At 41.8% G+C, this 16,773-nt stretch overlaps 1 protein-coding gene across 1 annotated transcript in view; it reads left to right on the top strand.

Moving 5' to 3' along the window:
* itih2 (inter-alpha-trypsin inhibitor heavy chain 2) overlaps positions 1 to 16,773 on the top strand; it is a 55,136-nt gene that overhangs the window by 28,838 nt on the left and 9,525 nt on the right. Inside the window, exons 13-17 of the mRNA XM_048609999.1 lie at positions 5,464 to 5,646; positions 8,734 to 8,873; positions 9,197 to 9,369; positions 12,287 to 12,424; positions 13,347 to 13,460. Of these exons, the coding sequence (XP_048465956.1) occupies positions 5,464 to 5,646; positions 8,734 to 8,873; positions 9,197 to 9,369; positions 12,287 to 12,424; positions 13,347 to 13,460 (748 nt within the window). The remainder of the gene's footprint in view (positions 1 to 5,463; positions 5,647 to 8,733; positions 8,874 to 9,196; positions 9,370 to 12,286; positions 12,425 to 13,346; positions 13,461 to 16,773) is intronic.

The following is a 16,773-nucleotide window of genomic DNA, read 5'->3' as shown; positions in this document are numbered from 1 at the left end:
TCCTTTACTGGTTCTTCAACTTGTCATAGACAAGAGGTAGAAAAGAATTTACTTAATTTCACTGTTCTCCTCATCTGTCTGTAACAGAAGTGGTTTTGTACTTATTTACTTTTGTTTATTTTCCCTTTTGAAATGGATTGTGGTTCTTTCCCTCTCCTCAAGCTCTTTGATTAGGAACTAACTCAAAAGGATTTTTTTTTAAAGCATTCAACCTGAGAAATAATTCTCAATGCCTACACACACCACAAACATACATGGAAGAAGGAAAAGAAAGAGGAAAAGAAGTTATGGTTATGAATCACTTTAAAAATGATATTAGTATTAATTCACATGAATTAAAGTCCAATAAGTCAATGTCCAATGGAGGTCCTTTTCCACTGAATGTGGAACAACTGGTCTTTGTATATGAAAAGTGTCAGTCTATCTCAGATTACCCAGGCAGCATAAGTTATCTCAAAATTTTGAGCAACAGGGAGACTAGCTGTTTCACATGCTACTATGTGCTATGGGGTTCCTTCATCTCAAGCTCCTTAATCAAGTCTGCTTCATTATACATCACCAAATCTAGAATTGCCTGTTCCGTAATGGACTTTACCTCAAGCTGTTCCAATAAACCATCTCATAGACATTCCACAAATTCCTTTTCTTGAGAGCTACCAAACTGATTTTCCGACGCCACCTGCACATTGAAGTCTGCCATAACAGTACCTTTCTTACACGCCTTTTCTATCTCCTGAGTTATTTTCTTCTCCCTTAATTGCTCATATTCCCTCAGAAGAACCTCTTTCTACCTATATCATTGTTACCTATGTGGACTATGACAACTTGTCCTTTCCCCTCCCAATCCAAGTTCCTGTGCAGCGCAGGTGAGATATCCTGAACGCGGGCACCAGGCAGGCAATGCAGCCTTTGGGTCTCTCGATCCTGGCCACAGAGAATTGTACCTACTCCCCTGACTATACTATCCCCAATTACAACAACATTTTCCTTTTCTGCCCCGTTCCTGAATGTTTCCCTGTACCACGGTGCTATGGTCAGTTTGCTCATCCTCCCGACAGGCCCCATTCTCATCCACACGGGGAGCAAGAATCTCAAACCTGTTAGACAAACTTAAGGGCTGACACTCCTTTAGCGCTACCTCCTGGATCTCTCCACCTGCCTCGTTGGTAATCATACCCTCCTGTCCCTCACCACTGACAGCATTAGAGGTACTTAAACTAAGGGGTGTGACTGTCTCCTGAAACAAAGCGTCCAGGTAACTCTGAGATAACAAGGTGTAGAGCTGGATGAACACAGCAGGACAAGCAGCGTCAGAGGAGCAGGAAAGCTGACTTTTCGGGCCTAGACCCTTCTTCAGAAATGGGGGAGGGGAAGGGGGTTCTGAAATAAATAGGGAGAGAGGGGGAGGCGGATGGAAGATGGATACAGGAGAAGATAGGTGGAGAGGACACAGACAGGTCAAAGAGGCGAGGATGGAGCCAGTAAAGGTGAGTGTAGGTGGGGAGTTAGGGAGGGGATAGGTCAGTCCAGGAAGGACAGACAGGTCAGGGGGGTGGGATGAGGTTGGTGGGTAGGAGATGGGGGGGGGGCTTGAGGTGGGAGGAGAGGATAGGTGGGAGGAAGGACAGGTTAGGGAGGCGGGGACGAGCTGGGCTGGTTTTGGGATGTGGTAGGGGGAGGGGAGATTTTGAAGCTTGTGAAGTCCACATTGATACCATTGGGCTGCAGGGTTCCCAAGCAGAATATGAGTTGCTGTTCCTGCAACCTTCGGGTGGCATCGTTGTGGCACTGCAGGAGGCCCAGGATGGACATGTCGTCTGAGGAATGGGAGGGGGAGTTGAAATGGTTCGCGACTGGGAGGTGCAGTTGTTTATTGCGAACCCAGTGTAGGTGTTCTGCAAAGTGGTCCCCAAGCGTCCGCTTGGTTTCCCCGATGTAGAGGAGGCCACAACAGGAACAGCGGATGCAGTATACCACATTAGCAGATGTGCAGGTGAACATCTGTGTGATGTGGAAAGTCTTCTTGGGGCCTGGGATGGGGGTGAGGGGGGAGGTGTAGGGGCAGGTGTAGCACTTCCTGCGGTTGCAGGGAAAAGTGCCGGGTGTGGTGGGGCTGGAGGGGAGTGTGGAGCGGACAAGGGAGTCACGGAGAGAGTGGTCCCTCCGGAAAACAGATAAGGGTGGGGAGGGAAAAATGTCTTTGGTGGTGGGGTTGGATTGCAGATGGCGGAAGTGTTGGAGGATGATGCGTTGGATCCGGAGGTTGGTGGGGTGGTACATGAGGACAAGGGGGATTCTGTTTTGGTTGTTATTGCGGGGAGGGGGAGTGAGGGATGAGTTGCGGGAAATGCGGGAGACACAGTTGAGGGTGTTCTCGACCACTGAGGGGGGGAAGTTGCAGTCCTTGAAAAACGAGGATATCTGAGTTGTACAGAAGTGGAATGCCTCATCCTGGGAGCAGATGTGGCAGAGGCGAAGGAATTGGGAATAGGGGATGGCATTTTTGCAGGAAGGTGGGTGGGAGGAGGTGTATTCTAGGTAGCTGTGGGAGTCGGTGGGCTTGAAATGGATATTGGTTTGTAGGTGGTTGCCAGAGATGGAAACAGAGAGGTCCAGGAAGGAGAGGGAGGTATCAGAGATGGTCCAGGTGAACTTAAGTTTGGGGTGGAAGGTGTTGGTGAAGTGGATGAACTGTTTGAGCTCCTTGTGGGAGCACGAGGCGGCGCCGATACAGTCATCAATGTAACGGAGGAGGAGGTGGGGTTTAGGGCCAGTGTAAGTATGGAAGAGGGATTGTTCCACGTAACCTACAAAGAGGCAGGCATAGCTTGGGCCCATGCGGGTACCCATGGCCACCCCCTTTGTCTGTAGGAAGTGGGAGGAACTGAAAGAAAAGTTGTTGAGGGTGAGGACGAGTTCGGCTAAGCAAGTAACTCCCCCTATTCCTGATGTGCTATGTTGTTTGAAGCTCAGACTCCAGTTCATCAACTCTGAGTTGGAGTCCCTCAAGTAACCAACACTTGCTACAGATGTAGTCACTATGAACTACATTGGAGTCCATGAGCTCCCACATCATGGAGTTACAACACATCCCCTGTCCGAGCTTCTCGATACCAATTACTTTGTTATTAATTTGAATTTTAAAATTTTGTACTGGTCTTTTAGTTTGTAGCATGTAAATATTTCCCCTGTTTACCTTCAATCTGAGAGTAACTTATAATAGATGGTCAAATCAGTAGCAATCACCAACCAATGAAGTTACAGAACGCCAGTATGTCACTGTTTTGAGCTGAGCAACTGATCCTGGGCTTCAATTTCAATAAATATGGGGCTGGAAAAGCACAGCAGGTCAGAGAGCATCCCAGGGTGAGGAAAGTTAATGCTTCAGGCTAAAACCCTTCATCAGGAATGGGGAGGGTGAGGGGACCACAGAAGTAAATGGGCGAGGGGGTGTGGGACTGGAAAAGGAGGTGGGATGGTGAGAGGTGGATGCAGGTAAGCAGTTACAGTGATTGGTCAGTTGGGGGGGCAGGTAACGGAGAGGTGAGTAGGAAGATGGACAGGTTAGGACAAGTCAGGGAGGTGATGCAAGGAGGAATGGGAGGGCTGGACATGGGACAAGGCTGGGGGTGGAGGAATGGTGAAGTCAATATTCAGGCCCTTAGGCTGTAAGTTCCCAAGGCGAAATATCAGGTGTTGTTCCTCCAGTTTGCCTCACTCTGACAGTGGAGAAGGCCAAGGATGGACATGTCGCCAGGGGATTGGGAGGGGCAATTAAAATGAATGGGAATGGAACAGTCGGGCTGGTTGGTCCATGCAGATTGCAGATGGTCCATGAACCAGGTGATACATACCACCCCACCGACCTCCAACATTTCCGCCACCTACAATCAGACCCCACCACCAGAAATTTATTTCCTTCACCACCTTCCCCACAGGGTAGGTGATGGCCGAGTGGTATTATTGCTGGACTGTTAATCCAGAGACCCAGGTAATATTCTGGGGACCCAGTTCCAATCTCTCAACGGCAGATGGTGGAATTTGAATTCAATGAATATCTGGAATTAAGAATCTAATGATGACCGTGAATCCATTGTCAATTGTCGGAAAACCCATCTGGTTCATTAATGAACTTTTAGGGAAAGAAACTGCCATCCTTACCTGGTCTGCCCTACATGTGACTCCAGACCCACAGCAATGTGGCTGACTCTTAACTGCCCTCTGGGCAATTAGGGATGGGCAAAAATTGCTGCCTAGTCAGCGACACCCTCATCCTGTGAATGAATAAAGAATAAAAAATCCTGTCAGCTTTTTGCAGGACCGTTCACTCCGTGATTCCCTCATCAGCTCTACACTCCCCACCATGCTCTCCACCACACCCCGTACCTTTCCCTGCAACCACAAGAGGTGCAATACCTGCCCCCAGCCTCCCCTCTCAACTCCGCCCAAAGCCGTGAACAATCCTTCCAGATCTGGCAGAAATTAACCTGCACTTCACCCAACCTGATTTATTGCATCAGTGGCTCCTGATGTGGTCTCATTATTCCAGGGAGACTAAATGTAGGCTAGGGGTCCCGTTCGCATAGCATCTGCGCTCTGCACACATCGATCAACCTGACTTCCAGTTGTCATCCATTTTAATTCCCCTTCCCACTCCCGTGATGACATGTCCATCCTTGGATTCCTCCACTGTCAGAGTAAGGCCAAACGTAAATTGGAGAAGTAATACCTGATATTTTGCTTTGGGATCTTACAGCCCAAAGGCCTGAATATTGACTTCACCAGCTTCAAAATCCCTCCACCCCCACCCTTATCTCATGTCATGCCCCCGACCTGTCCTAATCTGTCCATCTTCCTACTCACTCATCTGTTCCACCCTTTCCACTGAATAATCACTATAATGCCTTACCTGCATCCACCTATCGCCATCCCACCTACCTTTCCCAGGCCCCAAACCCTACATTCTATTTATTTCTGGTCTCCGCTCACCCTCCCCAGTCCTGAGGAAGGGTTTCAGCCCAAAACGTTGACTTTCTGCTCCTCTGATGCTGTCTGACCTGATGCTGTTTGTGCAGCTTCACATTTATTGAGTCTGGCTTCCAGCATCTGCAGTCCTTACTGTCTCTTAGGCTTCAATTTATCCTGTTAAAAAGAAAGTTACAAACTATGAGCCAGAAAAAACAAGCGGAAAGCACCTTTTCCCCTCTGCCCTGAGTTCCCACATTGTCACTAAGTTCCCCATATATATCTATTCATTCCGGCTGTGTCTCACTCTGGATGTGATCTCTCCTTCCCAACCATGCAAAGCTTACTGATCACTAGTTCTTGATTACCCTCCCCACTACAGCCCTGACCAAGGGGGCTGAATTCACAACATATGATATTATTGTATTTATATGTTGAAAAATTCAAGTCCAGTTTGGAAACGCATTAACAAACTGTGATTCTAATTGTGATTGACAGGATTTCTATGAAGAAGTGGCCACTCCATTGCTGAGAAAGATTGACATACACTACGGTGATGATGTGACAGACGTGACACAAAATAGTTTCGACAAGTATTTCAGTGGTTCTGAGATAATTGTAGCAGGAAAACTGGTTGACACGAAACCTTCATCTTTCCAATGCTTGGTGACAGCATCCTCAGTAAGTGTATTAAGTAATGCCTTGATTAGCACAACTTTCTGAGCATCAAAAAAAGCACTTCTTTTGGTTACAACAATTACTTGCCATTCATTTGCTCCAAATTTCATGACCTAATTTCTAGCAGCAATTGTGTTTCACTTTAGATAAATATTCTCAGCAGGTTATATGTTGTTAAAACTCCTGCACAATTCGCATATGCTAACAATTAGCCCCTACAGCTAATTCTTAACAAGGTCTAGACCCAACCCGAAACGTCAGCTTTCCTGCTCTTTTGATGCTGCCTGGCCTGCTGTGTTCCTCCAGCTCCACACCGTGTTATTTCAGACTCCAGCATCGGCAGTTCTTACTATCTCAGTCACCAACAGAAGATTTTTTTGCTCTTCTTCAAATCGCACAGTCATATTCGCAATATGCAGTTGAACACAGAGATGGGAGCTTCGTTCAGCATCTCGTCCAAAAGCAGCATCTCTGGTAATAAAGTACTTCCAAGGTAGTGCTTTGAAATGCCAACCTATACCTTTGTGTGGTGTTTGAATCCAAAAGTGAGGGTCAGCACATTTGAGAGACACCAATATCCTCGTAAAAGGAATCAGGAAATGGTGAGAAACCATAAATTTATACAAGCAGCATAAAATATATACTACCTGTAAGTAAGACAATTAAGGTTAATCTGCAGGGCCAGCGAGAAATGTCTTAATGTTTTTAGTTGCTTAATCATATAGATTATTGCCTGAAGTTTCCAGTGGTAAATTGGTTTCAACATGACCAACCAGGGATAAAAAGAATCTGTGTTTTAACTACTAAATTAGATTTCAACAAAAACTTAAGAGAGAATGGATATTTATATTATCCATAATAAATTTGTAAATTGAATTATTAATATCAAATAAGAGGAAATAAAGTGAAAATAATTCTTATAGGGTAGGTGTTACGATTCCAGCTGATGGTAATACTGGACAACTCAGATCCCAGAATAAAATCAGGCTTGAAAGATAATAAATTTTACTTTTTGCAATTTGGTTACAGTAATGGTCAATTATTGAACATATTCACAAGATGCTGCATGATAATAACGTATAAAATAAGATTAGTTCATGCTGAAAAGGACAAAAAAATCTATATATATTTATATACAAGATGATTTGAAAACATTTTACTATAAACAGCAAAAAGAAAAGTTCAGCCCTTTCTTTACAATCACATTTTCTTTTAGTAAAATTTTATACTTTCACTAGATGTGATTCTGTACATTATTGTCTCTTCCCAAGACTTTTCCTCACTGAACTCTAAGAAAACCTCAGTACTTTTTAGAATTCTGTCGACTTGGACCCTTAAAACAGCTTAAAACTTCTTTCTAGTTCTGATGGCCTTTGATTTTGTAGTCATTCACGGGATGTGGACGCCACTAGCAGGCCAGTATTTATTGCCCATTCCTAATTGCCCAGAGGGCACCTAACATTCAACAACATTGCTCTGGGACTGGAATCACATGTAAGCCAGACCAGGTAAGGAAGGCAGAGTTTATTCCCTAAAAAATATTAGTGAACCATATGTTTTTTTCCAACAATGGTTTCATTAGACTCTTAATCCCAGATTTTTTTTTAATTTACACAAATTCCACCATCTGCCATGGTGGGATTTGAACCCAGACTCCCAAGACATCATCTGGGTCTCTGGATTAATACCACTCGGCTGTCATCTCCCTATAGGCCTCGATACCACCAAAATGAAACTGCCCTTCTGCAAATATGGCTCCTTTCTTCGAAACTGGACCTGTTCCTGACTCCTCTCCATTTGTCTCTCACTAGGTCATAAATCTTCAATTATTGAATACTTTAGCAATTATCTCACTAAGTAGCTTGTCTAGTCATTGAACTTAAATCATATAATTTCTTTGAAATGTTGTTTTGACCCACTGCTAAAAAGTGAGTTTCTGACCCTTAAAAAAAATGTCACTTCCACAGAACTGAAAACCAAAAACATACTATGTCTACCTTACAACCCAAGTTCCCAAATAATAATATATCATAAATCTTCCTCATTGACCTTTCAAAGTGATATTTTGACGATCTAATTTTGTAAATGCAATATGTAAATTTAGATAGACCATATCCCTCTAAACCCTTCCTATTCATAAACCCACCCACTTGCCTTTTAAATGTTGTAGTTGTACATAACTCAACCACTTCCTCTGGCAGCTCATTCCATTCACACACCACCCACTGCGTGAAAATGTTACACCTCAGATAACATTAATAAATATTTCTCCTCACACCTTAAACCAATGCCCTCTAGTTTTGGACTCACCTACCCTAGGGAAAAGACCTTAGCTATTCACACTATTCATGCACCTCATGATTTTATAAACTTCTATAAGGTCACCCCCGCAGCCTCCTTTGCTCCATTGAAAAAAAGCCCCAGACTATTCAGCCTCTCCCTATAACTTAAACACTCCAGTTCTGGCAACATTCTTGTAAATCTTTTCTGAACCCTCTCAAGTTTAACAACATCCTTCCTTTTGCAGGGAGACCAGAATTGAATGCAGTATTCCAAAAGTGGCCTAATCAATGTCCTGTACAGCTGCAACATCACCTCCCAACTCCAATACTCAATGCACAGACCAATAAGGGCAAACGTACTAAGCACCTTCTTCACTATCCTGTGTACTCTACTTTCAAGGAAATTTGAACTTGTACTCCAAGGTCTATTTATTCAACAACACACCCCAAGACCTTACCATTGAGTGTATAAGATCTGTCCTGATTTATCATTCCAACATGCAGCACCTCACATTTATCTAAATTAAACTTTGTCTGCCACTCCTCGGCCCACCAGCCTAAATTTTAGTTTTAATTTGGGACTGAAATAGATGAATTAATTTGTGCACAGAGCAGCAAATTGAAGAAAGATAGCTTGAGGTTACAATGGCATAAAAATATAAATGGAGAAATCTCTGAAAAAGGTTTAATTCTGGGGACGTGACCAAACATTACCACTAGAAGTATGCCAGTGTTCGGTCTGAGACAATTCTGGATTGTTGATGAGATTAATGTATCAATGACAATTACTGATTCTGTTCTCTTTCAGGCAAAAGATGACCTAATGTTTCAGATAGACACGCCAACAGATGAACTTGACAAGATTTTGGCTAAGCAGAAATATGTTCTTCCAGAATTCGCAAAGCAGCTATGGGCCTACTTGATGATTAGGCAGTTATTATCTGAGAGGTCAGTAATATCAGAGCTTAATTCCTCAATTTATTGTTTTAGCTAGGACATTAAACTGTTTAAAATAGATGACATACCCGTCCAATAAAGGATATAAGGAATTTGTTAAAACACAGTGTTTGTTTGATAATATCACATTTCATAACTTCCAGTCATTAAAGATTTCTGACTGCAGTATCCCATTAGAATAGTGCATTTGATAACTGATACAAAAAAATATCCATCAACCACAATGATATTATTCATCAATATTATTTTGATTGTTCTTTTAGTCAGACACTGTGGTTTACTCACAAATTCTCTCAATTTCCATTTCACAACAGGGTGCTTGCTCAATCAGCTTTGCAGAAGAGGAATATTACAAGCAGGATTTTAGCTATTGCCCTGGTTCACCAGCTTGTAACACCTGTGACTGCCATGATGGTAGAAAGTGAAGAAACTGGCCACAGACTGTTAGCAGATTCTCCCAAGAGCACCAGAAATGGATGTTGTACAGGTTAGTAAATGTACAGCATTGAGAGTGTTTGCCATTTCTCACAGGGTTGTGTACTGGCTCCAGCACTGGACAAAAGTCATTGGTTACTAGACTCAAATGGAGCCATAATGAGGATGCAGCAGAATGCTGAGTGACCTAGCTGCAAGTTGGGCGTCCGTCAATGCCAACTATCTTCCCTGACATCAACAGAAATGAATGGTCACAAGCACAATGTTAATTTTCTTATTAAAAGTCAGAGTAAAATTACATCTGCACTGCAAGAGATGAGCAAAGAATTACTACAACTTGTGCAGATAATTAATAAGGTAAAAAGGTATTCATTGTTTTATGTAAGAATAGGAAATTATAGGTGATTGATAAGTCATATTGAAAACTTTACATTTTTAACCCTGATTGACCTTGGCATTAACCAAAACATCATCCTAAATAATATGGTAATGAGCTGTACTAACTGGAGTTTATTAATTTTGATAATTAAATGAATTATGACATCGGCTTTACGCTGGAAACAACTTGAACTTATTATAATTCAAAGTGATCTTTTATTTACATTTAGAATTACTTTTATTATAATAAAAACTAATATTGCATTTTAAAACTTGTGCAATTCTATCCTGTTTCATAAATGTATACATATAAATGACAATAGGAAACAAAGGGTCATAGTAAAGGGTTGTTGTTTAAATTGGAGGCCAGTGACCAACGGTGTGCTGCAAGGATCGGTGCTGGGTCCACTGTTGTTTATTATTCATGTAAAAGAGTTGGATGAGAATATAGGAGGTATGATTAGTAAGTTTGCGGATGACACCAAAACCGGTGGGAAAGTGGACAGTGAAGAATGTTATCTAAGAGTACAATGGGATCTTGATCAACTGGGCCAGTGGGCCGAGGAATGGCAGATGGATTTTCATTCAGATGAATACAAAGTGTTCCATTTTGGTAAGATAAGCCAGGACAGGACTCACACAGTTAATGGTAGGGCCCTGGGGACAAGACCTAGGGGTACAGATACATATTTCTTTAAAAGTAGCATCACAGGAGGACAGGATGGTGAAGAAGGCATTTGGCATGCTTGTCTTCATCGGTCAGAGCATTGAGTATAGGAGTTGGGAATGTCATGTTACAGCTGTACAAGACATTGGTAAGGCCACATTTTGAGTACTGCATACAATTCTGGTTGCCCTGCTATAGGAAAGATGTTACTAACAGGAAAGGGTGCAAAAAAGATTTACAAGGATGTTACTGAGACTGGAAAGTTTGAGTTATATAGAGAGGCTGAATAGGCTGTGACTTGGTTTTCATGGATCAGAGGATGCTGAAGGGTGACCTAATAGAGGTTTATAAAATCATGAGAGGCATAGATAAGGTGAATAACCAAGGTCTTTTTCCCAGACTAGAGGAGCCCAAACCTAGAGGACATAGGTTTATGGTGAGAGAGGAAAGATTTTAAATGGACCTGAGGGGCAACATTTTCACACAGAGGATGGTGCATAAATGGAACGAGCTGCCAGAGGAAGTGGTAGAGGTGGGTACAGTTACAACATTTAAAAGACATTTGGACAGATACATGGATAGGAAAGTTTAGAGTGATATGGGCCAAATGCAGGAAATTGGGACTAGCTCAGTTAGGAAACCTGGTCAGCTTGGACAAGTTGGCTCAAAAGGCTTGTTTCTGTGCTGTATGATTGTATATTGCATATGCTGAATAAATGTTACTCTGTTCAGGGTTCTTGCGGTGCAGTGTTAATATCCCTACCTCTGAGTCAGGAGGTCTGAGTTCAAGACCAGAGTCTTGGTCCAGAGTGTGTCATAATATCTCTGAACAGGATGATTAGACAATATTTATGAATGTTACTGTGTGCCTACCAACATACCATTATATCGCTAAACAGGTAGAAGTATCACAAGAATATAATATTCCTCTCACTGTATGTCACAATATTCAGTTAAGATTGAAAATTCTTCCATGCCACATATGATATTGAATGAGATGCCCATTCAAGATAAATAATATTTTATTTCCATCCATTATGATTTCAAAAACCAAACAATAACATTTTTATAATGAAATTTCATCAATAAAGTGATCCAGTCGAGAATCTGTTACATTTGAAAAGGTGCCATAACAACAATAATCTAGCAACTACAAGTATACGGTTTTGGCATTGTTTGGTTAACAATTGTAAAATGTCATTCGTATGCGATATCGGTCTCTTTAAACAGCAGAAATTAGTTTTCAAGGCACTAAAGTACCATCAATGCCAACTCAATTATTCATAGGAATGGTTGATTCATTTGTTATCATAGAGTGTGTGAGTCTATAGGAAAGATATCTTGGCATTGCGGGCAGTCAAGAGAAGATTCACCAGGCTGATCCCAGGTTTGGAGGGATTTTCTTATAATGAGAGATTGGGTAGTTTAAGCATGCACTGTTTGGAGTTAGAAGCGAGCTTGTTGAAACATACAAGATTCTTTGGAGACTTGATAAGATAGACGTGGAAAGGTTGTTTCCCGTTGTGATGGAGCCTAGGACCAGAGGGCTTAATCTCAGAAGAAGGGGCCACCAGTTAGGATAAAGATGAGGGGGACTTTTTATTTTCTCAGAAGGTGATGAATCTCTGGAAGTCTTTACTGTACAGGGCTATTGAGCTGCACTGTTAAATATATTTAAGACTGAGATTAGCAGATTTTTAATTGGTAAGGAAATCAAGGGTTATGGGAATAAAGCAGGCAAATAGACTTGAGGATTATCAAAACTGCCAGGATCTCATTTATGGCAGAGGAGACTCAATGGCCAAATTGTCTTTTTCTGCTCCTATGTCTTATGGAATTGTTTAACAATCTCCTTCTGTAATAAAAGTAGAATATTTGTGTAAATGGAAGAAAACACTCTGATTTGGTTCACTGTATACTGCAGGCACCCCTATTATTGGAAAGAAGACACCTGCTATTCCAACTTGGGCAAAGAACAGTTATTCTACACCTCAACCTCCTCAGCAACTGATTCGTCCCAAAGGGGATTCAGAACTAGGATTAAAAATTCCTGTCACATTGGGTAATGATCCATTACATGTTACCTGCATTGAAGTTCAGTTCTCTAACAGTTCACTTTCTTACCATCTGGGCTAATTGTAAAGAGCTTTATTTATACTTCAATATATTATAATGATGTAATGGTCAAGGGATATAGAATAATAACAAAAGTTCATGTTGATGCCTGCTTTATGCAATTTTTAAGAATCACCTGTAAAACAAAAGAACAGCATACATTTATATGGCACCTTTCACAATTGCACCAAAGCACTTTAACATCAATGAAATACTTTTTGGAGTGTAATCTGTCTTATAATGTAGGAGTAAATTTGCACACAGCAAGCTCACACAAGCTGTAACATGAAAATAACCAATTTGCTTTTTGTGTTGTTGATTCAGGGATAAATATTGGCTTGGAAATTGATTATAATTCTCCTGGTTTGTTTCTGAAATAGTGCCTTTATATATCCACCCACAAGAGCCTCAGTTTATATCCAAGAGTTAGCATCGCTGACACTGCATCACTTGCGAAGTGTCACTTTGAATGTCGCACTCAAATTCTGAGTGAGGAAACAGACTGATGCTGGATCTGCAAACCCTGCCTTAGGGCGGGTATTTGAGGAGGTGGGTGGGTGGGATGCTAGCGTTTTCACACGCTCTTTCTACGATTTGCGCTGGGCTTATCTACAATGCTCAGAATGACTGGCTCCTTCACACAGATTTCTTCTCTAGTTTTCTTGTTTTCTCAACAAGGTGCCCTCAACACAAACTGAAAGACTGGACCCTTAGTATTATTGCTGTTGCGTAAATTATAGCGTTGGGACAGATATTGTTGAGCCAATGTATTTTGTATATTTTCACTGAATCCACAAAGTAGAATGCTGACTATATGCTGTTGAAAACCAGTTGCTAATGATAATCAATAATTTATTCTTGCTATTCAGTTGAAAATGATCCACATTTCATCATTCACCTGCCCAAGAGCAAACAGGATATTTGCTTCAATATTAATCCACAACCTGGAAAAATCCTGAATTTGGTGTCAGATCCAATCAAAGGTAATGGTAAAAACTAATCTATTCTTTTGAAAGACCTGTAATTATGAAGTTATTATGTGAAAGTCATTGACTGTGCAGCATTGAAATATATAATACATGACTTGGGAGAGGGGGTTCTTGTAGTGCACTGATAGCATCTCTACCTCTGGACCAGGAGGCCCAGGTTTAAATCCTACTTGCGCCAATAGGTATGTAATAACATCATTAAGCAGGTCAATTAGGCAAGAATATATAATTCAGGAATGGGACAACAATAGAAAATAGTTTCTCCAATTCCCCTCAAGCTAATTACAGAAACTATCAAAAACAAGACTCTATGCAGTCTAAACAAAATAATGGTTTGCTTCAAATAAAAATAAGTACAGTGGATGCTGGAAATCTGAAGTAAAAAATAGAAAATGCTCAAGAAACCCAAATGATCTGGGAGCATCCGTGGAGAAAGAAGCAGAGTTAATGCTTTGAGTGCAAAATTCTTGCTTCACTTGGGTTAAACTTACTTTCTTCAGAAATTTTAACATATTATTTTACAAAGATGTATTCTTCCTATTGGAAGTGATTTGTGCCTTGATGATATTGGAAGTGGTTATATTTGGCGGCACGGTGGCTCAGTGGTTAGCCTCACAGCACCAGGGACCCGGTTTCAATTCCAGCCTCGGGCAACTATCTGTGTGGAGTTTGCACATTCTCCCCATGTCTGCGTGGATTTCCTCCCGGTCCTCTGGTTTCCTCCCACAATCCAAAGACGTGCAGGTTAGGTGGATTGGCCATGCTAAATTGCCCATAGTGTTCGGTGATGTGTAGATGAGGTGGATTACAGGGGTATGAGTCTGGGTGGGATGCTCCGAGACTCAATGTGGACATGTTGGGCTGAAGGGCCTGTTTTCACACTGTAGGGATTCTATGAATATATCACAGCCAAAGCCCAAGAGACCATTCAAAACAGGTCTAACAGGAAAGTGTCAGATGAGGGACACCAATGAAATTGAAAGTGTTTGACACAAGTGAGATTTTTTTTCCCATGATGATCCAGGAAAGCAACTTGCATTATTTGTTCATCAGTTGGGAAGGGGGACCCTGGGTACAAAATATGCAATAGCGAAATGGCCCTATGTTGGAAAGAAAAATCAGGTGTGTTGCAAAACATGCCTCCTATTTGCAATCACTTGTTTTTTTAAACCTGGGCAATTAAAGGTAAGATTATCTTTAGAGATTGCAGGTTCAAATCCTACTTTGATAGTAATCTTATATTTAGTGAAGATGCGACAGTATTGTGGGGAAGGGGCAGAATGGAGGCCTGTTTGTTTGTTTTTGTGAAAAGTAATGAGGATAAAGCGCAAATCGTCAAAGATGGGCAGAAAGCTAAGAGAAAATCTGACCACATTAGTTTTCATGTTAGGGATTGTATCCTGTGCAGTAGAAGCAAGAATCCAAAATGAAAATGTTCTTTTTGGAAAATATTCACAATATAGTCGCCAAGCAAATTGGATGAGACATTTTCAGAATTAGCTAGAAGTAACACCTTTCAAAGAAGAATTATCCTAGTTGTGAGTGAGAACTTCTGAATCTAAGCCTGAGAGCTAAGGCTTGGACTGATCTTCTAAAATATGAATAAACCAGTGAAACATGGGTAAATCAAGGTTAAGATAAACAGAGTTTTAATCAGTAAGGGAATCAAGGGTAATGGGTGTAGTGATTGAAACAAGGTAAGCCAGGTGGATCTCACTAGAATATGAGTTCCCTGTTTGGGCTGTTAACCTGATCCAATCAGGGAGTCCTGGCTGATAGATATAAACTGGAGTATGAGGGGTTCTGCTCAATCTCGAAGCCAGCTGTGAGCTAGCCAGGTCACTGTCATGTGCTATACACGTGGAAATAAAGGAAATTTGGTGACGGGATATCGGCCTTTGTGGAGTTTTTTTCGATGGGGATAAAGCAGGAAGGTGGAGTTGAGGATTATCAAATCAGCCATGATCTCATTGAATGGTGGACCAGACTCAATGGGCTGAAAGGCCTACTTTTGCCTCTACGTCTTATGGTCCTATAGAGTATTGTCTTCAGCATCTGAGCAATAATTGGGCGGAAATCAATTGTCTATCTTTGTCTCACACCTGACGTTCAGTCGTTTCAAATCAATGAGTAAGCCACGTTCTTCTCCGATTTCTGTGCAGGCAGTGGAAATTAAAATCTACCCATAATGTTATAAAGAAAGCTAGAATTGGATGTGGGTTGTAATGGTCAGTTAATATCTTGAAGAGTTCTCTCAATTACCTTTACTTTCAGAAAGATGTTCACCTAAAAATGTGAAGTTGTTTATTTGGGAAGGGACAACTAAAGTTGAGATTATTTAGATGATGAAAAGCCACAGAAAGCTGCAACAGACAGGGACTTGGGGGAACTTGTGCATGGAACACAGAAAGCCAGCACACAGGTGCAGCAGGTAATTAGGAAAGCAAGGGGGTTGGAGTATAAGAGTAGGGAATTCTTACAATGTGTTGGTGAGACCACATCTGGATCTCTGTGAGCAGCTTTCGTTCCCTTATATATAATAAGATATTATTTTATTGGAGGGAGTTCAGAGAAGGTTCACTCGGATGATCCCCAGTATGAAGGGGTTATGTTAAGAGCAAAGGTTAAACAGGTTAGGACTCTGCTTAATGGAATTTAGCAGAATGAGAGGCGATCTCATTGAAACATATTGGATTCTTAAGGGGTTTGACAGAGTAAATGCTGAGAGGATGTCTCCCCAAGTGGGTGAGCTTTGGACCAGAGGGCATAGTCTCAGGGTAAAGGGGCAGCAATTTAAGACTGAGATGAGAAGGAATCTCTTCTGTCAGAAGGTTGTAAGGCTTTGGAACTCTTCGCCACAGAAACCTGCGAGGGCAGAGTCCTTGTGTATATTTAAGGTTGAGATAAATAGATTCTTGATCAGTCAGGGAATCAAGGGTTATGAGGGAAGGGCAGGAAAATGGACATGAGGTGTGTCAGCTCAACTATGATCCTATTGAATAGTGCAGCAAGACTGAAGGGTCGAACAGCCTACTCCTGTTCCTATTTCGCATGGTCTACCCAGGAGATTAACAGGCACGGGTCTCATGCTGCATCAAGTATATGGGCTGAACTTTGCAGTTAGTGCTGGGAAACTGCCTATGTTGATCACAGTGCTAACAAATACACCCATGGTTTTGGTGAGATTTTCGACTGGGCACTTGTACTAGTCTGGTGTCTGACTTAACCAGGTCCCTCTACAGGATAAGAGACAACAAGGTGCAGGGCTGGATGAACACAGCAGGCCAAGCAGCATCATAGGAGCAGA

Source organism: Rhincodon typus, chromosome 22 (assembly GCF_021869965.1).
Source record: "Rhincodon typus isolate 14 chromosome 22, sRhiTyp1.1, whole genome shotgun sequence".
Lineage (NCBI taxonomy): Eukaryota > Metazoa > Chordata > Chondrichthyes > Orectolobiformes > Rhincodontidae > Rhincodon > Rhincodon typus.
The sequence above is the reverse complement of the archived record's forward strand: the minus strand, read 5'-3'. Positions and strand labels throughout refer to the sequence as shown.